At 36.7% G+C, this 27,329-nt stretch overlaps 2 protein-coding genes across 3 annotated transcripts; one reads left to right on the top strand and one right to left on the bottom strand.

Annotated features, from left to right (window-relative positions):
- Positions 1-1,575: 1,575 nt before the first annotated feature.
- LOC311284280 (B-cell receptor CD22-like) lies at positions 1,576-7,256 on the top strand. 2 transcript variants are annotated; one of them, XM_084399256.1, is made up of 8 exons: positions 1,576-1,620; positions 2,320-2,411; positions 2,527-2,925; positions 4,619-4,936; positions 5,098-5,361; positions 5,447-5,537; positions 5,629-5,671; positions 6,897-7,256. In XM_084399256.1, the coding sequence occupies exons 2-8, from the start codon at positions 2,324-2,326 to the stop codon at positions 7,119-7,121; spliced, it is 1,428 nt and encodes a 475-aa protein (XP_084255382.1). In that variant the 5' UTR covers positions 1,576-1,620; positions 2,320-2,323; the 3' UTR covers positions 7,122-7,256. The 2 variants fall into 2 exon arrangements, with proteins under 2 accessions (XP_084255382.1, XP_084255381.1); XM_084399255.1 differs by lacking the exon at positions 1,576-1,620 and having other exon boundaries at positions 2,276-2,411.
- Positions 7,257-12,492: 5,236 nt separating this feature from the next.
- pck2 (phosphoenolpyruvate carboxykinase 2 (mitochondrial)) lies at positions 12,493-23,891 on the bottom strand. Its single transcript, XM_084399151.1, has 11 exons — positions 23,648-23,891; positions 23,089-23,250; positions 19,284-19,499; positions 18,527-18,711; positions 17,636-17,842; positions 16,974-17,161; positions 16,629-16,791; positions 16,116-16,331; positions 13,908-14,045; positions 13,703-13,798; positions 12,493-13,558 (listed from the first exon to the last, which is right to left on the bottom strand). The coding sequence occupies exons 2-11, from the start codon at positions 23,118-23,120 to the stop codon at positions 13,089-13,091; spliced, it is 1,911 nt and encodes a 636-aa protein (XP_084255277.1). The 5' UTR covers positions 23,121-23,250; positions 23,648-23,891; the 3' UTR covers positions 12,493-13,088.
- Between the last annotated feature and the right edge of the window lie 3,438 nt (positions 23,892-27,329).

Here is a 27,329-nt window from a genome sequence, read left to right as displayed (position 1 = left end):
ATTAAGTTTTTACGTTCTTGCCTGGCTTTGCTGGGGAGGGGGGCTTGAGATCATCGCAGGGGGGGCTAAGCCCCCCCAAGCCCCCCCTTGACGCCGGGCCTGGCAAGAGAGAGTGTTTGTGTGTGCGATCGCGAGTGATCAAGAGAGAGAGTGTGTGTGTGTGTGTGTGTGTGTGTGTGTGTGTACGCGCGCCACGAAGCTCAATGCAAGTTGTGCAACTACAAATTTTCATTTTTTTTTGCTAAAATTCTTATACAGTTTCATCGAAGTTAAGTCCCAATGTCCACATATGTGGACATCAAGTTTAGCAGCCTAGTAAATCTTTCCTGTTACAAAAGTTTGTCAAATGTGCATGCCATTTTAATCATACAACACTATTATGCATAACTTAACAAGAATCAACGATGAAATGTTATTACATTTTTTACCTTGTGGGCATTTTGGTCTGATGTGGCTGCGTGACATTTCGCCTCTGTTCTCCGCCATCTTGAAATTATTTATGTTACTTTTTTTTTTCTCCTGACACCACCAGACGGCAGTATAAGTGTCCATGTTTGTGAAAAACATGTTCCAGTTACACAGAATTAAGCTGCACACAGCCAAAAATGTGGTGTCCACGTATGTGGACACCGGGTCTGAGGAGGATAGAGAAAAAGACCAAACCGAAGAAGACAACCATGAAAGAGGTTCAGATGTAGTATATGCTCAGGTCCACATGATATGCAAAAAAACAAAAGCCATCAGTGTTGTGCCAGAGGACATTTATGCTCAGGTGAAAAAATAACAATAAATAAATTTCATCTCACAGCAAAAAAAGACAGTTTTATTTCTTTATGCTTATATATGCTAAGCTATATGTCTTCTCATGTGAACAAATATATTCCTCTTTTAGCTTTATATTTTCTGATGAATAAAAGTATATAATTAAAAACAATGAGTGACTGCATTTCTCTCTATTTTCATGGGGTGGGGTGTTCTGTTGTTGCATTTCTTTAAAGAAATTATACTTCCTAGTAGAGATGTGCTATATAAGCCTATTTTAGAAAGGCTTTGTTTTTTTAACTGTTAACGTCCTATTAGTTAAATCAGTCAGTTAATAATAGTTAATTCATAGTCAAAGAAGATAAAAAAAAAAAATGCATAACGGCCTACTTGTACAATTGGTTAACATAGGCTACTTCTGTGGTTTAAGACTGCTAGCTAAAAATAAACGAAGAGGAAAATCCTCTTACTGGAGAAATCATACAGATGTAAGCTATGTGGTAAGTTAGAACAGAGAGTAAGTTTTCACTATACTTTAGACTTTAGTCATGATTAAAAATGTGTTATTCAGTATGTTTATGTGAGGCTGCCTGACCTGTAGATGTTGCTAGCTAGCTAACATCGTAAGCATGTAGCAGTGGCACGTCGTCACTCTAAAAGTGCATGAAAAGTGCATTTGACAAAAATCTTTTACAAAGGCTTAGCCCCCTATATTTCCCAGAAAAAAACTTCCTGTTTGATGACATTACACTGGGGTGTTTTGCAATGTCACGTCATGAAACATGTTAAAAGGCTGTTGCCACAAAGAGGACAGTTTTAGGCACTTCTGCTTCTTATAAGTGAAACTACTTTTCTGAGGTAAGAATTTTTACAGATTTTAATCTTTTACCTCTCTTTCGCACACAATACATTTTTATGTTTTATGTGGGCTATAACTTGATCACCAACATGTTAATTATTTCACAGTTTAGCTACACATTATCTGTAAATAACAGAAACAGTGAGATCTGAGTTGCTATAATGGTGAGAGTTTGCAGTAGCTGACTGTGAGTTCCTGTGAGTTTTACTGAATCAAGTAACTGTTACAGGAAATTATCTAAAAAAAAAATAGTTTGTGACAATTAGGAAATTATTTGGTATAATTTGTTTTTTTGTATTTATGAAGTTAAGTGAATAAAAATCATTTATGTTTGTCTGTAGCTCAAATGTATCACTTTTGCTCATGTAACCAAATGCAGTCAGGCTGATGAGTCAGATCAAATATATACTTAATAAATTGTAATTTTGATGTTACGACATAAAGCATTTTTTTTTTAGCTTATTCAACATGAATAGTTACAGTGGATGAATAAAAGAAGTTAACAATCAATACAACAGAAAACATGTGTGAGTCTAGCAGTGAAAATATAGTAACTCATTGTTCTATATCATCAATCTAACAAATATAGTAGAGCAGTGAAGTTGTTAAATGTTCATTATGTATTTTATGTTGTATGTTGTATGTGTGATGAAGTGTACTGTGATGGTGTTGTGGACTAATTTGTCATTATTGTTGAGTCCAATGTCATCCTCGCCACAAACCCTGATGGCAGGAATCCAGATCACTTCCTTCATTTTCATCAGCTCTGTATTGATACATACTTGCTCAGGTAGGTAGATCTTTGTTGTCATTATGAATGAGGATGAGTTTTATTATAATGTGCATTGATAGAAATTTAAACCCAAATTCTCAAATCTCTAGCTTGACTAATGTGTTTTTTTCAGCTGATGGTGATATCTACTCTGCAGTGATGCCTGAGACAGTAACAGCTCTGACAGGCTCCTGTGTGCAGATTCCTTGTACATTCACCATCTCCAATTTTGAGGACAAACGTAACGAGGCAAAATATATGAATGGGATCTGGTTAAAAAATACATCAAAGTTTGCATATAAAGACAGTTTAATAGCTTTTAATAGCAGCAAAAACATCATAAGAGGATTTAGTGACATACAGATGACTGGAAATCTCAGTGAGAGGAACTGCACAACTGTCTTCTATAACATCATGATGAATCATTCAGATCTTTACTACTTCAGACTGGAAATGGAGCCAAATGTGTTCAGTGCAACGTTTAACCCTGAGACAGATAATTCAAGAAAGACTGTGAGGATCACTGTCAAAGGTAAATGTCATCTCCACTGAACAGACAATCTACATACCAAAGTGGAATTGTTTAACCTTTGAGAAGAATCATTATTTCTGACATGAAAATATTAGTTAATTACATAATTGGTAGCTGGTATACAATGATAATACATTTTTACACTTTACGATATGCACAAAAAACTGTGACTGAAACTATATCTTCTGTGTCTCAGTCTTATGGATGTTGTATTTTATAAACTAGCCCACACATTAATATAGATGGAAGATACTCACTGCATACGAAATTGCATACTGTCTGACTAGGTACTACATTTGAATTTACTTCCTGACCGTTTAAAAAGTATATTCTATATATTATGAATCTGGCTAGTATGAATTAAATTCAGACATTGTAATCCCTGTATATCTGCCATGTTGTTACTGTCAAATGACATACCAGCGTCAGTTGTGTCGCTTCACTACCATTCATAAATCCTCTCCTGTGGTCTCACGGGATAGTAAAGTGCCCATCGAATGCACACTTCAGAATCTCTAAGGAAGTAGTAGGTCAGTCATGGACTTTTTGCCTACTGTTTTTCAAATACTATGTATTCAGACATATCTAATCTTTAGATATGTCTTTCTAATCTTTTTGGCGTACTGTTTTTAGCATACTACATAGTAGGGAAATATTCGATTTCTGACGCAGCAACTGTTTTAAAATTTGGCAGCAGAACAAATTTCTGATCATATTTAACTACTTATGTTTGTATCATGTACTGTAAGAATGGCTTTACGAACAGAAAAACAAAAATGCATTCTGCTCATATTTCATGAAAAGGGCCAAGTAACCCTCTGGGCCCTATCTTACACCCGACGCAATGCAGCATCAAGCGCGACGCAAGTGTTTTTTGTTAGTTTCAGCCCGACACAGTTATCATTTTCATGTCCTGCGCCTCGTTGTTTAAATAGCAAATACATTTGCTCCCATTTGTGCGCCCATGAGCGTGCTGATCTGAAAACGAGGTGTGTTCTGGCGCATTGTTGGCGGGTTGCTATTTTGAGGCAACTGAAATAGACTGTGCCATTGACCAACTAAAACCTGGTCTAAAGTCAATGGTGCAGTATTTTTTTGTTATTTAAAGTGCGCATTAGTAAAATGCGCCTATAGGCGGGTCCACAACGCATGTACACTCTGCTTATTACATACAAAGAGACGTGCAGCAGCACAGAAACATGCCAAATAAAAATAAATAAAAGGATTACAATGTAAAATATTATTATTGTGTACATAAAGATATGGTGGAATCTGGCTTGTCCTGTAGATGGTCTGCTCACACGCTTAACCTCGCAAATCTGCAATGGCGCGAGTGCAACTGGCTTTTAAAGCAAATGGGAAATTGCACTCTGATTGTTTTTTTGTATGTTACACCCAAACACACCCATTACTCATTAAGAGAATAGGGATAACCCTTTTAGACCATGCGCCGGGTGCGCCGACCATTTTTCCCGTCGTGAAACTAAAGTGAATTTGGACACGCCCTAAGTGCACTTGTGCCGTGTGGTTTAGAAAATGCGCTTAGGTCGTTAAAATAGGGCCCTTTAAATCACCATTAACAACAACACAACACAAATGTACTAAACCACACCACAAGTGTGAAAACCCCACTCTCTAACATGACTATGCATTGCATGTATTCCTTAATGATGTCTACAATCATTTACCCTAGATTTACCACAACCTCCTGAACTTAAACCCACTGATCTGAAAGCAGTGATGGAGAACACAACAGTCAGTCTGAGCTGCTCAGCTGAAGCCCCCTGCCCCAAACAACCTCCTAAAATATCCTGGTCCAACATCCCTGAATCTGCCCACATTACAACACAGTTACAGGAGAAACCTAATAAAACCCAGTCAGTGTTTTCAAACATAACCTTCAAAGCTTCATACATGGATCACAGAAAGAACATCTCCTGCACTGCTACATATCCAAGAAAAACATCTAAAGACTCAACTGTGGAGACCACCGTGATGCTACAAGTCCTGTGTAAGAGATTAGACTGCTTACTTCCTTTAACATAGCCCTGTGTGTACTTAAACACACAAAGTGCTGCTTAAACAGTATTTGGTGTTTAGCTTCCTATAAATGTCTAATGCACAGGTGTTTTACATGCTTTCCCTATTTATGTGCTTGTGTTTCTGTCAAAGTTTCTCCAAAAGAAACTCACATCACCGTCGATCCATCTGCTTCAGTCTCTGTTAACACTAATGTAACTTTGACCTGCAAAAGCAAAGGCAGTCCATCAAGAGAAATGACCTACACCTGGTACAAACGTGGACAGGAGATGCCACTAGCTCAGGGAAAGAAGATTAGTTTAATCGTAACTCATAATAATACAGGATCGTACCTCTGCAATGCACAAAATAAACATGGAAACCAGTCATCAGCAGAGATCCAGCTCACAGTTGAAGGTAAATGAAGCATTGGCTTCGGATGTACTGGATTTATGAATACTGTTTAAAACACAATCCTGATTAACTCTCTGTTGTATTTTAGAGAGTGGATTCTCTCAGCGTGTGATATATGGTTGTACAGGAGGACTTTTGGCTTTTTTTCTGTTGTCTGCAGTATTTTTTTACTATATGAGGTAAGTGTATAATAATAGAAATATATATGTATATTAATTAATTAATTAAATTATTTAATTACTTGATTATTTCATTTATTTTTTACAACAGAACAAAGACATCAAGTCAGGCCCATGTCATAGGAAGAGATCAGGTGGGTTTTTTCTAAGAGTCCTACTAAAAGACATGAAACACTTCAATAAACAAGACATTAGCATTAAGTAACTTCCATTTTAAACAAATATTGTAAGTTGTTTTGTCCACAACAAAAATGTTCCAAACGAATCAACACAGAATTAACCTTTGCAATTGCAATTCGCAATTATAATTTTTTTTGGAATAAGTAATTACTTCACAATCGCATAAAAAAAATGTGTTTAGTATGAATGTTGTGAAAATGTCATTATCATGTGGCCTACCAGCGGCAGTTGTGCCGCTTCACTACCATTCATAAATCCTCTCCCATGGCCTGGATAGTAAAGTGTCCATCGAATGCACACTTCAGTCATCCGGGTACTTTTTGCCTACTCTTTTATGAGTACTGAGAATTCGGACATACTGTACTTCTTTTGTCACATAGTCTGTTTTTCGCCTACTGTATAGTAGGGTAGTATGCGATTTCAGATGCAGTCAAGTTATGGCGGCATCCGAAAACTGATAAATGCTGCTGGCATCAATGCACGTTCATTGCAAATTCAATGTTAGCTTCACTTCCTGTCTCCTGAGATCCCTTCATCTGATCTATTTTTGAAAGCAGCGTAGATGTATCCTTTGCTGCCTCTGATATCCCACAATCCTGTGCGTTCCATTTGGTGACAGTTGAGCTAGAAAAAGAAAGATGGCATCTGAAAGTTGCTGGTCAGTTTGTGTGTGAATGTACATTTTTGACCAATTTTTTCCGCTTCTGATGTCATTTCTAATGAGAAATTACAACTGTAGTTATTAAATATTTGTTTAGTTCTCATCAACACTCGCTCTATTTTGCTGTAGATCATTAAACTGCTACGCTGCCTCAGACGTCTGTCCGAAATCAGTTTCAGAAGGTACCTTTGTGCGCAAACGCTGTCTGCGGAGTCATTGCCTATTAAGGCAGCGAGGCAACATGTCAGCTGCCTAAGTTTTCAGATGCAGCCTATATGAATGATTAAGTTGAGTGAATGAATCAATGATTCACTCATTAAGACAGTCCCTTGTCGCCACCTATTGTTGTACTAATGTAATCTGCAGAAAGAGTCACTGAATGTTGTTAAAAGTAAATTGTTTTCTTCTAATCTTCTAAAGATTCACTCATTATTAGATCTTTTCAAACAACACTTAATTTGCAGAAAAATGAAAGTGATTTCAAAAATAATCATTTTAAAATGACTTCTTTTCCTCAGGCTACGGATAAAAACAGTGACATGGTGGCTGTCTATGCTAACAGTTCCATTGCGACCAGAAAGAAAAGTGAAAAGAAAGAAACTGATGATCTCCACTATGGAGAGATTGACTTCTCCAAACTCCAGACGGGCGACATGACAAGAGAACACTCAAACAATGGCCCACAGACAGAGTATGCTGAGATTCAAGTGGCAAGGAGAAACAACAAGAATCAAAAGTGTTGAGCAAATGGACAAACAAATGTAACATTGCCTAAGTATTGAAATAATACACTAGACCCCAGCATTTAAAAGGAATATAATTATTGGCCACCTATGATAATATGTATGATGGTTACTTATTTTATATAAAATATAAATATATATAAAATATTAAAATAATTCAGCTTTTTTTATCTTGTTAAACTATAGGTCACTGTGATTTTTTGCCATGTTCCTGGATATTTTGTTGACCCTGGAACAACATTCCTGTCTTAAAATTGAGTCTTAACCCTATCCTTACCCTTAAAACTAACCCTACCCATAACTTATCCCTAAAATCAGAGGGAAATGATAGGTGAATAACACTGATGTACTAACCCTAGTTGTAAGCCTAAACATGACATAAACTCTGAACTTGTCCCTCAAATCTGATTGGTTGATTGAAATGTTGTATATACACACATTCATACATACATTCACACATACACACACACACATACATACATACACACATATATATTTTTTGATGTGTATATGCTGTGTACTTTTTGTGGCCATTGGAGTTAATAAATGGTTGAGAATGTTTGAGAAATTAAGTTTTATCAATCATATTTTGGAAGGCTACTCCCTTTTCAGATTACCCTACACATTCAGTGTCAATTTATTTAAATTGCATTCGAATCAGAACACAATAATAAATATCCTCCTGATGCAATGTTAAAAAATCTCATCCAAACAACTGTTTCATTGAGATGGTGGGTAGAGCTAGATCATATCTCAGCCTTTACAAAACTTTAAAAGTTGTTGCAGGATGAGGAAATATTTGGACACTTCTGCTTTAAGGTCAGTTAAAACTCTTCTCAGATTCTGAAGGAACTACATTTGACTTTTTTCTCTCACTCACTATTTTTCTATCATTATTCACTATATTCTTATATGTAATTACCAGCTCATTTGTTTAAAGTTCATACAAAATCTTTACTGTGAGGTTTGTGTGGATTTATGGTGTGAGGAGATTCTAGTTAAAACTGATTTGTCACCTCATTAAATCATACAGCAAGTTTAATTACAACACAATGTACAATAACAGACAACTGTTCTTGACACAAATTCATATAATTGTAGTCAATGTTTTAATTTTTAACTAAATAGTGCAAAAAATACCAGCAAATAGTTACTAATAAAGAATAAATAAATATGTTCCAGGCGATGTCCATTGATTTGCCCATGATCTCAGAAAATTAAGTGCTTCTGAGTGACCAAAGGTAACAAAACCATACCCATGAAACGTTTCAGGTTATAAATATATCTATGGTTCCTTGAGAAGGGGAACGAGTTACTGCGTCTGAATTAAGACACTGTGAGGAACTCCATCAGCGTGACCGTGTCCATGTGACTGTGAGTATAACAGGGTGCCATGTAGTACATGACGTGTCACTCGAGTCTGAAGCCATGCTGAAGTGGTCTCATTGTTTCAGTGGAACCGACTGGACACGCGCGTTCATGAGACGTGCTGTCATAGTGACCGAGTCCAACTCCATCCCGAGAAAAGAGATGCTCCGCACTGGGGAGAGCTTGCTCTTTTCCCAGTTGACCTGAAGCCCTAAGCAGCTGAGGTGTCTGAGCACCAGGTCCCTGTGTGCACACTTTAAATCTAAGGCCCTGTTTATGCCTGGTATAAAGATGTGTTTTGGTTGATCGGATCACATGTGGACGACGCTAAATACAGGTGTAAATGGGGTCTAACATTTTGAGCTTATCCCATTTCTACCACTTCCAGAGGTAGTCGAAAACGCATTCAACTGGATTGCTTTTGTTAATGCTCACGTGGTCGAATGCGTTCGAACAGCCAACCTTCCTACTCCCCACCTACTGAACTAATGCATAAACATTATGGGAAGCGCACTATAGCCAGACGGGATTTTAAACTCTGTCGGCTGAAGACCCAAGTTTTGTCTGAAGACGAAAAACGTATCAAGCACAATGTTTTCTTACCATTCCTGATTTGTAAAACGTGGTCTTGCGGCTGTCAGAGCAGAAAGTGCCAGTTCATGTGTAGATTGCACAAGCTTATTTCATCCATTAGATCGAACGATCTGAAAAAGCATATACATTTACCTGCCCAGACCCTCCCTTCAAAGAAATCAGGACAGAAGTGGTCGAAAGTGGACAAAAGAGACGGATTAAAACACCAGGTGTAAACGGGGATGTGTCTCCCTCGTCAACTTGATCCGATCAACCAAACCGCATCTTAAACAGAGCCTGAGTGAGCTAGACAGTCATCAAGATAATTGAGATTCGAATGGGGCAAGGGCCGCCTCTGTGACACTCGTGACGTCACAGCACCATCACTTGACATCCTGTGTGATGTGTTGCACTCTTTAACAGCAAAACAAAAGGTTTTTACTGTAGTTGTTTTTGTTGTCCTCCTTCACAGTATGTTTTGCTAGTATATAAAAAAAAGAGTAATTCCGGTATTTGATGCTTACAATAACAGTGTTTTGTATAGGCTACTATATGATGTTTTATTAACACATTTCAGGTGGAGCACATTCAGATAATTAACCTAATTAAAACCAGAGGAGCACATTCAGTATCAACTCAATTAACAAGATAAGATGTATACATACACAGAAGACTTACTTCTGTTCCTTGACAGTTTTCCAGCAACACTCCACCCTCAGCAGCATAAATATTTTTTTATTAGAATATTGTATTATTTGCATAAGTGTGTTACACTTTGTACAGTATAAAATCATCTGTAAAAAAGTCCCCATAAAACATAAAAACACAACATTGCTTGGTCTTGTTGAAATTAGAGGACTGTTTGATTAAGTTTGCATAAGTATGTTTGTCAAAAACTGTAGACAGATGTATTTCGGTCGGCAAAATTACCTAATAATTGAATGAAGTATGAGTGACCCCTGCTGGTTGTTATGTATTTCAAATAGGCGGCTAAGACATGTGTGGAAGCCCGCAGTTACCGAACTTTTATTACTTTAAAAAATTATGCTTTAGGGTTCATATGTCGCGTCTTTTCAGGATGTTACAGGAACATTCTGTTGCTGTTTACAGTCAAGGACTATATTATTTCTACGGGAAGGATGGCATTTAATTATTTATATTGTAAAAAGTAATATAGGCCTAATACATAGTATTGTGTATAGGGGGAGACCGGGGACGGTTGTAACACGGGGTTAGTTGTAACACTACCAATTCCACCAATCAGGGATAAGATATGAGTTATGTGACAGTTTCAGTTTCCTCAGGCTTCCTTTACGATCGCACACGGAGGTTTTCAAGTCTGCGTTGCAATCTCTCCTGAAGCTACAGCAGAAAATCAAATTCTTAGGTAAAAAAGTAAACAAAAGTAAAAAAAAAAATAAGGTAATATTTTGTTTAGTACTTCTACCATTGTAGATAATGTTGTATGAGTTATATCAGGTCAAACTGTAGTTTCTATAGTAAAGAATGGTGTATCAACATCCTACTAATTTCAAAGCACCATGCTAATACAGCTAGTTAAACAATAGTGACAGTGGCGGGGTAGGTTGTAACACGTGTTTTGAAAGTGACCTTAATTTGTATTGGACCTTTTATGCAAACTCAATTTAATTTGTGAATGATAAACAACATATTTAAAATCAGGTCAAAGTTAAATAAATACCAACACATACACTGCAAAAAACGTTTTTCTTACTTAGTATTTTTGTCTTGTTTCCAGTCCAAATATGAAAAAATTCTTAAATCAAGATGCAGTTTGCCTATCAACTCGCGGTGGAATTCAACAAACCTGGGATGAGAAGAACACACAAAATATGCACATACACTCCCCATATTCACACATATTTTATTGTTGCAGCCATTCATTTAAAATAAAAATGTTGTTAATAAAAACCCTTAGTGTTTGTGCATTTTGTCTACCTGTTACAACTTACCCCAGTATGTGTTACAACCTACCCCAGTAGTGGGGTAGGTTGTAACAAAGGACCACCTTGTATTCATGATCATCTCACAAAGTCTGTGATATATTTGAAGAAATTTAAATTGTTGCCATTTGTAGTAGACAAATATGGGTACTTTGCCTAAAAGTTTCAGACGTGTAGCTAAAAAAAAAAAGGTAGTTTTAGGTGCTGAAGAAAAAAGTGTTACAACCGTCCCCGGTCTCCCCTACTTTAATACTTTAATATTCCTAATACTTATACTAATACTTTAATATTCGTATTGTGTGGTAACCGTTTTATATAACCGTTTATATACCGTAGTATTTATTTATATTCAGAGCAGGGCAGGGTGGACCCATGATTGGCTGTGTTGGAGGAGTTTGTGCTTCTGCTTTAGTGTTAGGTAAATTTAGCCTTGCTTTAATTGTATGATAGTGTAGGTCTGGGGGTTTTCAGCACACTTGCTACAGTAAAGCACAGACTTCTCTCTTTGCTGAGTGCATGGGTGAGTGCTATTACATTTTGTAGAGTACACTCGTCGTTAATAGCAAAACATACATAATTAGTATGGTTTTCCATCATTTCTATGCTCACAGCTCATATATTTTTATCAATTTGATCAACATTTTTTGGTAACACTTTAGTTTAGGGTCCAATTCTCACTATGAACTAGTTTATTAGCTTATTAGCATGCATATTACTAGGATATTGGCTGTTTATTAGTACTTATAAAGCACATATTAATGCCTCATTCTGCAGGACCATATTCTACAAGTACATCCCTTAAATCTTACCTTACCCAATACCTAAACTTAACAACTACCTTGCTAAGTATTAATAAGCATCAGTTAGGAGTTTATTGAGGCAAAAGTCATAGTTTATAGTTTTAAAACCAATTAAAAGGCCTTTTGGTATAATTGTAAAAATGTCCCCTTCAAGTCGTGGAACACATGTTTCTTTCGCTGTGAAATCTTGAATGATTTTTATAAACTGGACTGAAGCTTATGTTTACTTGATCATCTATACATCATTTTTTAGAGAAATCAATCCTGAGTATCAAATGTGATATTAAAAACTAGATGAACACAAGAAAAACTACATATCTATGATCATAAATGTAAGCATTTCAATTCTTTCTCAGACATATTATTGGGAGATTATTTATGTATTTCTATGCATTTTAGTCTGTTGTAATCTTAAGTAGCCTGTTATACTGTTATAAAATCTCATTGATTTTTACACAACCAGCTATCAGAATTTCATTTTACTTTTTGGCCATATAAATAACACATACAGAACAGACACTCTACAAGTGAGATTTATGGCATATTGTGTGAAGTATAAAACACTTATACTTAACACACAATATCATTCCATCTTTGTTTATAGTTAATGAAAGACAGTTTATTGCAACTGTTATGATATAAGAAAACTGACTGACGCACATAAAGTTTGTTTTAGAGTTGTATTTATTCAGTCAGCTCAGGTAAAAACATACATTCAAAGACTGAGACTCGTTGGTACTCTTTGGTCCAGATCCTTCAACCCCAGCTCTCCTGAATCACATCAATCATATTACACGAATAAAAGTAAAATTCTTTGGAAATAAAAATTCGCTTTTCAAAGGTAACCAATGATGATATTGGTGCTTTCCTTGAAGACATGTCTGATATTTCTGCTTAAAATGACTAGATAATCGGTACTCATAAACTAAATTTTTAAGATGTTGTGGTTTAAATTCATCATGTCACCTTGTTTGAACGAAGATAATCTAAAATGGCATTTTGGTAGATAGCGTGTAAACAGTAAATAGAGTTTTTAGCTTCTACTGTAAGATAAAATAAGGCACTGATGCCATCTAGTGAACTTTTTGGCATCTAGTGAACTTTTTGGTTTTGTGTATCTCAGATGCAGTGTCCACTGCAGTGCAACAGTCAGTCACATAAAAACAGTTACCTCCACCTCAACCCATCCTATTCCTCACATCTCCTCAACATCAATTGGTAATTTACATCAGGCACAGGTAATTTAATCAGGTAGTGTCTGTTCAATCCCTCACTCTCTCTTCCAGCGCCTTCAGCTCTCCTTCCACTTGTGCCGGTAGATCAGCGCCAACCTGCTGGGTGAAGTAGGTCCGAAGCTCCTGAGTTTCCTTCTGCCAGAAGGGTTTGGGCAGGTCAAAGAGGGCACCCATATCAATATTCCCACCCAGGCCTTCTGTGTTTATGGCACCGTTTTGTGGAATCCATCCCACAATGCTCTTGGTGGCAGCCTCGTCTTCACTGGTACGGCTGCAACGTTTGAAGATCCACTCGAGGACACGGGCGTTCTCTCCAAACCCTGGCCACAGGAAAGAGCCGGTCTTCTGATCTTTCCGGAACCAGTTGACGTGGAAGATCTTAGGGAGCTGGGTCGGGCCCTTGCGCGTCTCCATACTCAACCAGTGGGTCAGATAGTCACCGAAGTTGTAGCCGAAGAAAGGACGCATTGCGAAGGGGTCATGCATGATTACTTTACCTGAGGAAAATTAGCCATATATATTGTCATTTATGAAAAATAACAGTATTAGGTTTTTGTTCAGTTTGTCACAAAGTGCTTAGACTGTAGTGTACACGTTTGTGTTACCAACTATTTATCATAAGGAGAAATGAAAGTTTGTACCTTTATGTTCAGCAGCAGCTGTGGATTCAGATCTCATGGCTGCACCCACAAACACACCATGACGCCAGTTAAAGGACTCGTACACCAAAGGCACACCTGGGAAAATAGATAGGTACATTTTGAGATATAATGTACATCATATATACGTAGTTGTATGTAGTATAACAATATCTTGGTATAAAAGTTTTGATTCAGTGACACCCACCTTCTGGTCTTCTGCCACCAAATACAATAGCATCAATAGGGACGCCCTCATCACTCTCCCAGCGTGGGTCTATGATAGGGCACTGGCCAGCAGGGGCACAAAACCTGGAGTTCGGGTGAGCACACAGTGTAGAATCACCTGAGAAACAGAGAAAGAGCTATAAAAATTAAAAGTTGTATTTATATAATAATCCAACACTATCTCACGACCAATTCGTACGAATTCGTACGAATGATACAAAGTTGGCTAATTCGTACGAATTCGTACGACCTCACTCGTACGAATTTGTACGATTTGTCTAAACCCACGTGATGGGTTTAGGGGCGGGGTCAGGGGTAGGTCATTCGTATGAATTCATACGAATTGGGCAATTCGTAAAATATGTACGATTTGGCAAAAATTCGTACGAGTGAGGTCGTATGAATTCGTACGAATTAGCCACCTCGTAGAATTTGTACATTTTCCCGTGAGATCAGGTTAAATAATAATATAACTTTTTTATTTATTTTTTATTAGGCAAGGCAAGTTTATTTATATAGCACATTTCATACACTATGGCAATTCAAAGTGCTTTACATAGAAAGGAATAAAAATATAACACTATGGCAATTCAAAGTGCTTTGCATAGAAAATAAGCACAAAATAAAAGCAAGGGAAATTAAAACAGTTATAAAAGGAATTAAAAGAGATAAATGATACAGTTATAAAATTAATTAGAGTAAAATTAATTAAAGTAGTAAAAAGATGATACATAGAATAAACTTCTCATCTGGAAAAACACCAGTGTATCTTATTTTGCATATAGTTTTACTCTTACACTGTGTCTGTGGTGTTTATTCGGCACGCCTAAGATCTCCAATGCACCCGATATTTTCCTAAAATCGGACAGGAGGAGCTCTAGGACTGACCTCGGGTTCACTGCCCCATCAGTCCGCAGCCCCCCAAAAAAAACATTTGTTCGGAAGCTCTAGGAATGGAGTCGATCCAGTCCGCACCCCACAGAACTTCGAGTTTAACTGACACATCAAACTCACTACTCCACCTCAGACCCAGGTCATCAGCATTGTTCCATCATTCAATTTCTCCAATTAAGTGGTTTGTGTTTCTCTCTTTCCCAATTCTCAGTGCCATTTGAGTTCATGTATGTAGTCGGAAACCAGATTGAAAATTGTCAAAGTATCCATTTGAGATTAAGAATTTGTTCAGCTGATTGAAGACAACTTTTTCAATGATCTTGCCTATGAAAGGAAGATTTGAGATGGGTCTGTAATTGCTAAATATGTTGCTATAGAGAAGTGAGGAATTTACCACTTCTAGGAGATCTGCTTCTAAGCAGTTTAACACACTTTTGAAAAAGGAAGTGGGGATTGTGTCAAGGGCGCAATTAATAATTTTATTTATAAATTAGATTTATATATTAATTAATGTTTCCCTTAACTGTCAGTGGGACGATTGGCGCTTTTTTTATTGCCTTTTTTCCCTATCATTCGTATCATTCGAAAGCTTACACCCTCATCCTGTGAAAACCATTTTGAAATCAGACATTGTATAATTTTTGGAAACAGTACTTACATTTATTTTAGCGGGCTCCTCCCCCCTAGTGGGCGCTGTCATGTTTCATATCACTATTTTATAATCAAAACCTTTTCTAATCTTGACAAAACTCATATCGCTTGAAAGGTCTAGGATTCAACGTTCCTTATTTGGTGATTGTTTTGTGATAGAAGTGATATTGTGACAGACATTTATTCATTTGTGACAGGAGAACGAATAAATAAATTAAATGTAGGTGACACACGGTGGTTATTTTTGGTACAGAGCCTAAACAAAATCTTTTTATGATATCAACTTCAAATTTGGAACACAACTTGGTTAGATACGTGGCTTTGATTTCATAGCATAAATTGTTTTGTAATATATATATTCTGTATGAAATACAAAAATGTTAGTACAGTACATTTGTTTTATATTAAATTTAAACTTCTATAACCTTTTTACTTTTTTCATTTTTTGAAATGCTATATAATCTGATGAGTCTTCTTAGAAAAGAGACCAACCTTAGGTCTATTCCAAAGCATTCATGAAATACAACAATTTAAGTTTGGATAGCGCATTTTCAAGTCTATGCTCAAAAAGGGGGGTGACAGTAAAGGGGTTAGGGATTTTTAAATATTTTGTCAAAATGACTTTACTAATCAATGATCTTACCATATTTCCAAGATTTTCCATGCCAGTCTGTGAGTTTGATTCCAGGTGCAGGCGGATCCAGACCCTCCCACCAAACCCCGCCATCGCTGGTCTCTCCTACGTTAGTGAACACTGTGTTACTGCAGATGGTTGACATGGCATGAGGGTTGGTCTTTAGGGATGTCCCGGGGGCAACTCCAAAGAAACCATTCTCTGGATTAATAGCTCTGAGTTTACCTGGTGAAGAGAGTCAAAATGCACCACCGTTTGTATTGAAAACATCTATTTATAATCATAAACAACAGTATTCTCCTCAACAGATTCCTCACGTCATACAGCAAACCTGTTCCTGAGCAACTGTTATTTATAAAGTGTTAGCTGTGCCATGCAATTATTTCTATTTTAATTAGTTCGCTCTTTGCTGCCCAATAAACATGCTAAAATAAGAGTTATGGTATCATTTACTGGCTGTCCATAAACCCACACTTGTGTCAATAGTTGCATATGCTGTCTAGGACAAGTCATATTTCTCACCCTGACTGTCAAATTTCATCCAGGCGATGTCATCGCCCACACACTCCACCTTCCAGCCTGGCAGTGATGGTTTCATCATGGCCAAGTTAGTTTTCCCACAAGCACTCGGGAACGCAGCTGCAATGTACCGTTTTACACCCTGAGGATTTGTGATACCCAGAATCTGGAGGGAAGAGAAACAGGGACGAGTATCAACATCATGTTTTATAAATGAATACTCCAGCTAACTCCAGCTTATAAATGAATACTCCAGCTTATCAATACTTTATAAAGAGTAGTACAACAGTAAGATGCATTGTTGTAAACTCGCAAGCAAGAGCCAGGATTTTGTCTGATGTCCCATACCAGCATGTGTTCAGCCAACCAGCCTTCATCTTTGGCGATGCGTGACGCGATACGAAGAGCAAAGCACTTCTTTCCAAGGAGCGAGTTTCCACCGTAACCACTGCCGAAGGATAGGATCTGCCTGGTGTCTGGGAGATGTGAGATCAACACCTTCTCTGGGTTACAAGGCCAGCTGTTTACTAAAGGAGCTGTGCGGGAAGAACAGAGAAAGAGATATAGATAAGAAAAATATATATACATTACCATTCAAAAGTTTGGGGGAAGTAAGCTTTTTTTTTACCCCCTGGTTTCACAGACAAGGCTTAAGCTAGTCCCAGACTAAAATGCACGTTTGAGCTGTTTTAACTGAAAGCAACTTGCACTGACATACCTTAAAATATGTCATTGTATTGTCTCAAGATGCACACCAGTAATGCTTTTTTCTAAAAAAAAACAATTATAAAAGCTACTTAAATGTCCTAATTGAACTAAGGCCTAATCCTGGCTTAATCTAAACCCTGTCTGTGAAACCAGGCCTAATACTTTTAATCCACAAGGATACATTAAATTGATAATAATACTGGTTTTGTTCAGAAAATGCAACAAAAAAAGACACAATGGGTCATTTAAAAAAAGGGGAACTTTAGAGTTTCATTTGATGGATTGAAAAGCAGTTAAGGTACCTTTGAGTGGTAAAGGTCGGCCCACAGAGTGCTGGCAGCGCACAAACTCCGCCCCCTCTGCGAGTTTCTCCAGCACAGGCGTCCCCATGCGTGTCATGATGCCCATGCTAGCCACCACATATGGAGAATCTGTCACCTGAACACCAAACTTAGCAAGAGAAGAGTTCACAGGGCCCATACTGAAGGGGATCACATACATAGTGCGTCCTACAGAGGGATAGAAAGTAAGAAATATTCAGACTTTTACAGTTTCCTCCCAGCCTATCCTACATGATCATGTGTATTATTTGGAATTTAAAGGAACATTCCAGGTTAAATACGAATGAAGCTCTACTGATGGGATTCTGTGTATGAAATTTTAATTGTATGAATTTAAACCGCAAACATGCCTCCTTTCTATACTAGTCAAGATTATTATATATAATATTTATTTTTGCTTGATGTAATTTACACTGCACTATTGCTGTCCATGCAACAAAAACACAATTTGATTTAAGAGAGCTCTGGTTTGTGTACATTTACCATTGATCATGGCAGCAGTAATTAATTATATGATGATCAAATAATGGAGAAGAGCATTATAACCGGGCATATATCCAGGCACACAATATAGACGAGTGCACTTTTAGTATTTTAAAGAGCTGATTCAGATGCCTGGATCACTGTGGTGTCATTATTATTGCATGTTTTCATTGATTCTTGTCTCTGTCATTTTCAATAACTTATCAATACATTTTATAATATGATTTATTAATAATTATATATTCAAAGTCAGTAAAATAATTCTGTTATTTTTTTAAGACATTTTCCACAACTTTTATTGTTTTCTGGTGGCTGGATGAACTATTTAACAGGTTTCAGCAATTGATCAGTGATTTGAGTAACACACACCTGCCATGCAGCCAGGAAAGCGGTCCTCTCTGGCCTTCTGGAAGTCTCCCTCACTCATCCAGCTGCCCAGTTGGGACTTTGCACCTCCGGTGGGGATGGGGATAGTGTCCCTTTGGACCTTCGTGACGATCACTGTCTTACTCTCCACGCGAGCCACATCTTTAGGGTCAGTACGTGCCAGCCAGCTGCACACAGAAATGATTATGAATTAGTGGAAATTTAAATCAGGATTATGTCAGATTATTCATATTATCATCAGTACTTCTTAAAGTGCCCCTATTATGCTATTATAAAGGTTCTTCGTTTTGTTTTGGAGGTCTCCAACAATAGGTTTACATGCATTCAAGGTAAAAAAAAACACTTTTTAATGTTCTCATAATATACATTGCATCATTACCTCTTTTCTCACAGTGCCTGAAATAGTTAAAGAAAGGATCAGGTCTCTCTAAACCTCTCCTTTCTGAGAGCCTACTCTCCTCTGATTGGTCCGACAGCCCAGTCTGTTGTGATTGGTCTACTGCTTACAGCGCTTGTCAGAAACAAAACGGCATTTTCTCTGATTGGATATCTATCCGATCGCAAAAAGACCAGGTGTAAATGCCGATTTACATCCGATCACTCAAACCACATCAGGAGGTGGTCTGAGACGAAACTGGACCGGTGTAAATGCATCTGGTTATTGAAACCACATGTGTGATATCTTGAAAAGTATAATAGGTGCACTTTAAAATATATGATCAGCAAAAAAACAACTTACCAGTTTTCATATTTGCTGAGTTTCTTTACAATGCCCTCTTTCTCCAGGTTGGCCAGGATGTCTGCTGTCTCATCTGGTGTGCCTGTGACCACGTGCACTTTAGCAGGTTTACACTCAGCCACTGCTCCAGACACAAACTCAGCCACAGACGAGGGCAGAGAGGGGATGGAGGCGAGAGACCGCGCTCCCACTGAAGCTGTACTGATGGCATTTCGCCTACATGGACACATGCAAACATTAGTACATCAAATTAAATATTAATGGCATAAGCATGGATCAACCTACAAAACACTTCATTCTTGGTTAGTTTTACACATTTAACAAGCACACACACACACACACTATACAAAACAGAACATTATTATGACCAGTTAAGTGTTGATATACAATCCAGAAGGATTGTCAGTTTGTGCATTAGTGGAGGGAATTATTGAGTCATCTGAATCATTCACTCAACTGTTTTGTTCAAAACATTGATGACAGTCTGTATCTGAAATTTTCCATTCACTATTCCCAACATTACTGCACTATATATTTTACAGCATATCAAATGTAATAACACTGCATAATCTTCACTGTAGCAATGAAATATAGATTAATACTTAAAGTTAAAAAGTCATTCAGTCAAGAGCAGTGATTGATTTATTTCTTTGTCTTTGGTTAATTGATTAACATAACAAACACAGACAGCAGCAGGAATATTAGACTGCTGTCACGTTGAGACGAATGCACAGATCCATTATACTGATACTGTACAATGCATTGTCTTTCTCGACTGTTTACATTCACTTAAGACATAACCAACTATGTTTACTAGAATACTCACCAAGATGGGCATTTTTATATCATTTTGTGTGAATTTGTCCGTTCAAACGCAAGAAGAGCCTTTTCAATAATAACGAATGCAGTAAACATGAAAACTATTTGTGTGACAAACCTGTGTGTTTATGATTACTATGCAATTTGAAGCAGCATAATGGACTGTTTGTACAGCAAAAATAACTGGAAGACTTGCATTTTCAAGTCAAAAAGGTGAGTGCTCTTATGCTAAAAATAAGGTGACTAATACTCCAGATTCAGGTGGAACATTTCTAAACCCAACTCAATAAGGTGCTCTAAGCGATGTTGGGTGACGTCACTTCTTGTTGACGTTCGAAGTATTGTCAAACGAAACGGTGGCTAGCTCGACCCCTCCTCCTCATCCCGTCCCCTCCCCCTCCCTTCCGTGCTTCCTGAAACTGTCATGAACTTTTTCAAATGTAAATTCAGGACTTCGCACGTTCCTTTTCCCTCTTCTTTGCTATTTGTTCATCGGAACGTCGTCTCTTTAGTCGTGTGTCGGCCATATCAAAATTCAAGAGAATATAATTCTAACGTTAATCGTTGTCTAGGACATCTCTCTAGCTAACTTCCCTCTTCATGCGTCTCTCTCCTCCACTCCCCACACCCCCCTTCATGTGCACACGCACTAACCCCCACCCCCCAAATCATTCTTGTCGGTTATTGGCTGCAACACTGTTTGTTATGTTTCGTGGTCCAGGCTGGGCCAGTTTGTTTTTGTTGCCGTTTGTGGAGCCTGTGGTGTCTACAGAGACCACGTTTTTTTACAGTGTGTTCAGGGGACAGGCAGCTATCGGATAGTGAGGAGATGTTTGCTGTACGTGACAAAAAAATGTTGGCCTAAAAAACGTGTGACATCGCTTAGAGCACCTTTAAAGACTGTAGATAATGTATAAAAAAGATGAATATGTGATCCATGACATTTTTTAATTAATGACTGAACAACATTCATTTGAGCTGACAGTATGTCAGCAATATGAATATTGCATCATAACTGCTGGATGTACTTTAACACAGATCTTTGACCGAAACTGAAAGATAAGTGATTTAGAAGCTGCAAGACTAATTAGTGGTGTCCTTTGGAATGAAATACACTACATGTGCACAACTAGTCAAAAGTTTGCAAGGCTCAACCATTTATTTATTTATTATTACTATTTTGCTGACCCAGTCCAGTTCAGATTTTAATTAGTCCTTTTGGGGAAAAATATGTTTTATCAGTATCTAAAATAAAATGTAAAAAAAATAATAATTTACAGCAAATAATTTACTATGCTTTTAATTTACATTATTAAGTTAATCTCTTTGGTTCCCAAGGAACACACAAACTGATAAAAAGCATACCTTGAATGTCAATGCATCTAACAAATGCATAAATGTAAATTGGATAAAATGAAAAGAAACAGAAAATGGGGCAGAAGAGGACCATATTCTCTTTCAGTCTTTCAATTGCGTGTTTATATTTCACAATTCAGACTTTATAACTTGCAATTCTGATTTTTTTGGACCCACTTTATATAAAGTGTCTTTAACTACTATGTACTACTAACATTTAAACTAACCATTTTATACAATGCACTTATTGTGTACTTACATACATACCTTGCATGTACTTAAGGCTATTTTTAAAAAAATGCCTGCATGTAATTACAGTCACAGTTTTGACCCCCTTGTTTCCTCACTTTCATCAAACCACTCAGCTTTACACCATTAATTATCATAGGCAGTTACACACACCCCCATGTGAACCGACCAATCAGACGGCCTCCTTGGAATTCACTCCCCTCCCCTCCCCTCAGAGTCTGGTTAAACAGGGTAAGGGCCCTATACAAGCACACCATGTTCATTCATGAACACATAACACACGTACTAATGTCAGACATGTGAGCAATAGTAAAATGGGCCAAAATGGTGCTTTCTTTCTAAACCATATGCATACATCACGGCTATACCTCAAAGGCGTTTCAATGCAAAATAACCTGTTAAACAAGTTAGGAGGAGGATTTTTCACTGAAAACACACACATGTACGTCATTAACAATCAGTTCCTGTATCATGCATCTGCAGGGTAAAGTTTGGCTATATAGACTTTCACACTGAGCATATTTACTTGAAGTCCTGTGCTGATGTAATCGCTCATTCTGTTGAGAGATTGGCAGAGTAGATACAGATGCAATAAAATGGGATTTAGAAAACTTTTGTTTAACATCATTTTGGCTTTAAAAGAGATTTGATAGATCTCTAAATATTCCATATTACAATGGTACATATGACTCACAAATACTTGCTGTGACTTTGGACAAAGGTGATGGTATGATTGCTTATTCATAACCTGTTTTTCAGACTGTATACACACTGAGTCTCTAAACTCAAACGAAAAAAGCTAGTTATACGTGCTTTAGGTTATGTTTCAGCATTCCTGTACGTGACACACTCAACAACTCTAGTTTGAGATGTGCATAGTACACTATTACATGGTGAGATGTAATATGTGTCAAATGTCAGTATTTGGCAATAACAGACTCCATGATTTTGGATTATTATAATTTACTCTGTATTTCTACATATCTCTATCAAAGATTGTTCTGCATTTTAACAGGCTGTTGCAGTTTAGTAGACTCAAACAAAACAGGGAATTGACACTGCAATTGTGCAGGGTGTTAACAAATGTTCAGGTTCAGTTCAGGTTTAAGTATCTCAAAAGAAACTATAAAACAAGGATGTTTACCCAGGAAAGAGAAGGGTGTGATACAGTATACTGAGTATTTTAAGACTGCAGAAAATCATTAAAGTATACCCATACCTTTCATTTTGTAGCTTTCTGATCAACTACTAGCCTATATAAACCAGGTAATAGGCAATATTACCCCTATATACTCTAATATTATTATATATAATTATAAATTATTATAACAATATTATTACCTTGTTTTAAAGAGATTATTAATGACTAAAAGAGACTCACCTCCTTAGTACTCCAAGGAACAGGCAGGACATATTTCGTGTAAGTGAAATTGGTGGGGTAAACAATAAAATCAAAATAAAACGATATGAGAGGGGTGGCTTGTTCCTCTTCAGTCCTGTGCACCTCTCATATCAGAATGGAGGAGATAGTGATAATCCAGCTCTTGAGGTAGAGGAGAGTAAAGTAAGACCCTTGCACTGTAACACGTGTAACTTATCATCAGCTGATCCCACCCTCAGCCCAGATCCTGATCTAATAATGACGCTCTTCTCCCTACGAACCAGCCTGGGATGTTTCAATAATAAATAAAGCTTTGTGCTGACAAACTTCCTAGTCGATTAAAATATTTTATAAGTTTAATTTGTTACTATAAAAAGCGTGCGCTTCCAATAAAACACGGCAAAGTGGAAAAACTAGCTGTTGCATTTCAGTTAAAAAGCTCTAGATTGATGCTTCTGAGTCATTGAAGAGGTTTAAGGTTTAAGTCATTCAAATACAGTGAATCCCGAGGCTGACGCAAGCGCACACTGGTTCCTGTAACGAGTCCGCGAAGACTCACTGTGTTCCGCCCGGCGTCCCTGCTCAATCCCGGCTGCAAAACACAAAGTTGTGTAGAAGTGAATCTTCAAATCTTTCAAAGCTTCTTTATCGAGTTATGAAGTCACGTGAGCGTCGTCGGTATTTGCTTCGTGTCACGTCAGCAGATGTTGATTATAGTTGAGTGTTGTTCACGTTCAGTGAACAATGTAAGGCGGAAGCTTATTGGCTCCTTGTGACGTCGCTTCATTCATCATCACATCTGTGTTTATGTGGGGCTCGAGACACTCGCTGTATCTCACTGTAATGATATTTTCCTAATTTTGTAACCTGTAATTGAATTCTCAACTGTATTTACCCCAGGCATCGTTTTTTATTTTATAAATTATTTTATTAATATAAAAAGAGACATTTAAATGCAAGATGTAAATGTAAATATGAGGGAAAGCGTTTGTTTTTAGTTAACAATACATAAAAAGCAACATTACATTTAAAGAAATCAAGGAAGCTATAAACATTTAATGCTTTTTATAATTTTATTTTTTATTCTATATTTTGATTTTACTTATTTATCTTTTCTGTTTATCCTAATGTACCCCCTTTTTGTAAATCTTTAAATACAATAACTAATGTGATTCCATTTAAAAAACACTTCAATGATCATGTAGAGTAATTAGCTGGTAATTACTTTAAATAATATGGATATAAAAATGTGTCTTATAGACTACCTGTCTGTCTGATTCTTTTTGCATTCTGTTTAACTGTCAAATCGATTCATTTAACATAAAAGTTTTTTGTTATAAAATAATTCTGTTTATGTATATTTGTGTGTGTGTGTGTGTGTGTGTGTGTGTGTGTGTGTGTGTGTGTGTGTGTGTGTGTCCTTGTTTATAATACATTGTGGGGACCAAATGTCCCCATAAGAATACTAAAACCTGAGATCACCTACATTGTGGGGACCAGCCAGTGGTCCCCACTTTTCAAAAGGCTTATAAATCACACAGGATGAGTTGTTTTTAGAAAGTAAAAATGCAGAATGTTTCCTGTGATGGGTAGGTTTAGGGGTAGGGTTAGTGTAAGGGGACAGAATATACAGTTTGTACGGTATAAAAACCATTACGTCTATGGAGAGTCCCCACAAAGATAGTGAACCAGACATGAGTGTGTGTGTGTGTGTGTGTGTGTGTGTGTGTGTGTGTGTGTGTGTGTGTGTGTGTGTGTGTGTGTGTGTGTGTGTGTGTGTGTGTGTGTGTGTCTGTGTGTAATGATTCAGGTAGTCAGGAATAGTATTTTGGCCTTTAGTTAAATACTATTGTTATTTTTATTTCTTATGCATGATATTTGTATTTCTTATGCATGTTGTGATTATTTTATGATTATTTTAATTCCCTTTCTATGTAAAGCACTTTTTTACAATTACCATTGTGTATGAAATGTTCTATAAATAAACTTGCCTTGCCTTGCCTTGCACATACACACACACACACACACACACACACACACACATATATATATATATATATATTATACATTATTATATAAACAAAAACTTTTATGTTAGATGTGATTAATCGTGATTAATCAATTTGACAGCACTATTAACTATTAAAGAAGATTTTAACTTTTAATTTGGTTATGGACTCATTTAGCTCATTTATAAATCATTTCAGTGTTCAATATTAATTTTATTTCAGTATTTCAATATAGAATATTCAATATTTCATTGTTTAATACTATTGTTGAAATGATAAAAAAACAATAATAATATAATAAAACAACAATCAAATATTTTTTATAATTTTAATTGTGTGTATTTAGAATACATAAAATGCTAGCTATGGTAATTATAATTAGTCTTGTGAGATAATCCAAATGTGGTTGTTTTTTTTGTTTTTTTTTTTACTGCTGACAGACACAATACGTTTTCTGAGATGTGGTGGACATGTTCATGACGTCTTGACTTTTTTTTAGTGCACAAATCAGATGAACACTAATGAGAATGTAATTGTAAAGGGACACAAGTTTGAAAACTTTACAGTTTACACACAAAAATGACCTTGAGACAGCGATAGCAAAAATATTTCAGAACAGTGAAGTTGTTCAGAGAAAAACATGCATCATTTGTTTACAGACTGCCTTTTGGTTTTATATTTCATTATGTATACAACAATAACATTTTGACATTTTCGACAAGTGTCCAAATAAGTTTTGAAGCCATGAAGTGTTGCCACTCAGTGCACACGTGACGCACGAAACACAGCTACTGTATGTACTGCATGGTTAATTGCTTGCCAAGTCTTCAGTTCAATGACTTTGATCATTGAGACAGAGTGAGAACATGAGAGGGGACAGGAACACTATGAACAGGCTAAAGATCACAGTGTTTGTGTGTGTGAGAGAGAGAGGTAGATTAGAGGATAGTGGATAAAGATAAGCTGAAAAGCCATTGTGGTTAGACTTTAATCTGTGTGAAGTAACAGATCCACTGAAGCCCAAAAGTTCTCATTAAACACATCCAGAGTGAAGATGAATTTATTAAAATCATTCTGTCATATGCATTCTGGCAACACATTTCTTGCAAAAGCGGCTCACATGTCCAGAGATCTTGTACAGTTTGGGTTCAGATGGTGGTGAATCATTGTAACACACTTTTATTAGACTAAATGGGTACAATATTACATTAAAAAAAAACATTATGATAATGAATTCATTAAATGTCTGTGCTTGTGATAGCAAGGACCATTCTTACACTCATTCACAAACCCACACACACACACACAGACACACACACACTTTATTTTATGAGAAAAGAGAACTTTGCCCTTTGGACTGTGCAAAAACAAAAACATGCATTGCATGGGTCATTTTAAGCAATAATGATCCTATGAACTACTATGCAACTTGCAAATTGTCTTAACCCTAACAAAAGTAACATTGAATATATATTACTCAATTCAGTTTGACTTGATTAAGATTAAGGAGATGTGTTCAGTCCTTTGATATGCAAACTACGTTCTATTTAATCAGTGGATATCTGTGATGGAAGAGAGTACTTTTCAGTAGATGAGCGGAAAGTCAATGAATAAACAGTGTTTTGATGATTAAATCTAGTGGCCTGCACATAACTGCAGTCTACTTTTGTTTGTTTTTATGAGAGTGTACTCTATCTCTTTCCTTACAGTGTTGTCTCTGTCCTTTGTTGATATGAAAAGCAACTTAATAAATTAGGGAGTCTCTTACATACAAGGTTCTTTGTTGGCCTGCACAAAACGTTACTTCGTGGAAAAAGATTATTAGCATTATTTCGCACTATAAAAACAATGGTTCTTTTGAAAACTGCTCAGTGAAAGGTTCTTTTGGGAACTCCAAATGGTTCTTCTAACTATGGCATTACTGCGAAAACACCTATTTGGAAACTGATTTTTAAAGAGTTTTAAAAAGTCTTGCACAGACTGTTTTTCTTTGTCAGTTACAAATGATGTCTCCTATACCTTTGCACGACTTTTCCTGATCAGAAATTGATATACATGTTAAGCTTTTGCAGTTGTGGCTTACGATCAGGAATAATAATGCTGTTGGGTTCCTATGGCATTTTTTATTTACTCATATAGTGTAAAGATAAAATATATTTTACAAGTTTTTTTTAAACTTTCATTTTTTAAATATATGACCAAATGTAATTCATTATTCACGTTAAAGTCATG

This window comes from Rutilus rutilus (genome assembly GCF_951802725.1).
Source record: "Rutilus rutilus genome assembly, chromosome: 24".
NCBI classification, from domain to species: Eukaryota; Metazoa; Chordata; class Actinopteri; order Cypriniformes; family Leuciscidae; genus Rutilus; species Rutilus rutilus.
The sequence above is the reverse complement of the archived record's forward strand: the minus strand, read 5'-3'. Positions and strand labels throughout refer to the sequence as shown.

Bases quoted from the DNA above. Each gene is read 5' to 3' on its own strand.
- LOC311284280 (XM_084399255.1), top strand. From the start codon at position 2,285: ATGGTGTTGTGGACTAATTTGTCATTATTGTTGAGTCCAATGTCATCC. The intron at 5,362-5,446 runs GTAAATGAAGCA...GTTGTATTTTAG, and splicing joins GATCCAGCTCACAGTTGAAG to AGAGTGGATTCTCTCAGCGT. The intron at 5,538-5,628 runs GTAAGTGTATAA...TTTTTACAACAG, and splicing joins GTATTTTTTTACTATATGAG to AACAAAGACATCAAGTCAGG.
- pck2 (XM_084399151.1), bottom strand. From the start codon at position 23,120: ATGTCCTGCCTGTTCCTTGGAGTACTAAGGAG. The intron at 17,162-17,635 runs GTACCTTAACTG...CTTCCCGCACAG, and splicing joins CCGACCTTTACCACTCAAAG to CTCCTTTAGTAAACAGCTGG. The intron at 16,792-16,973 runs GTATGGGACATC...TCTTCCCTCCAG, and splicing joins GGTTGGCTGAACACATGCTG to ATTCTGGGTATCACAAATCC.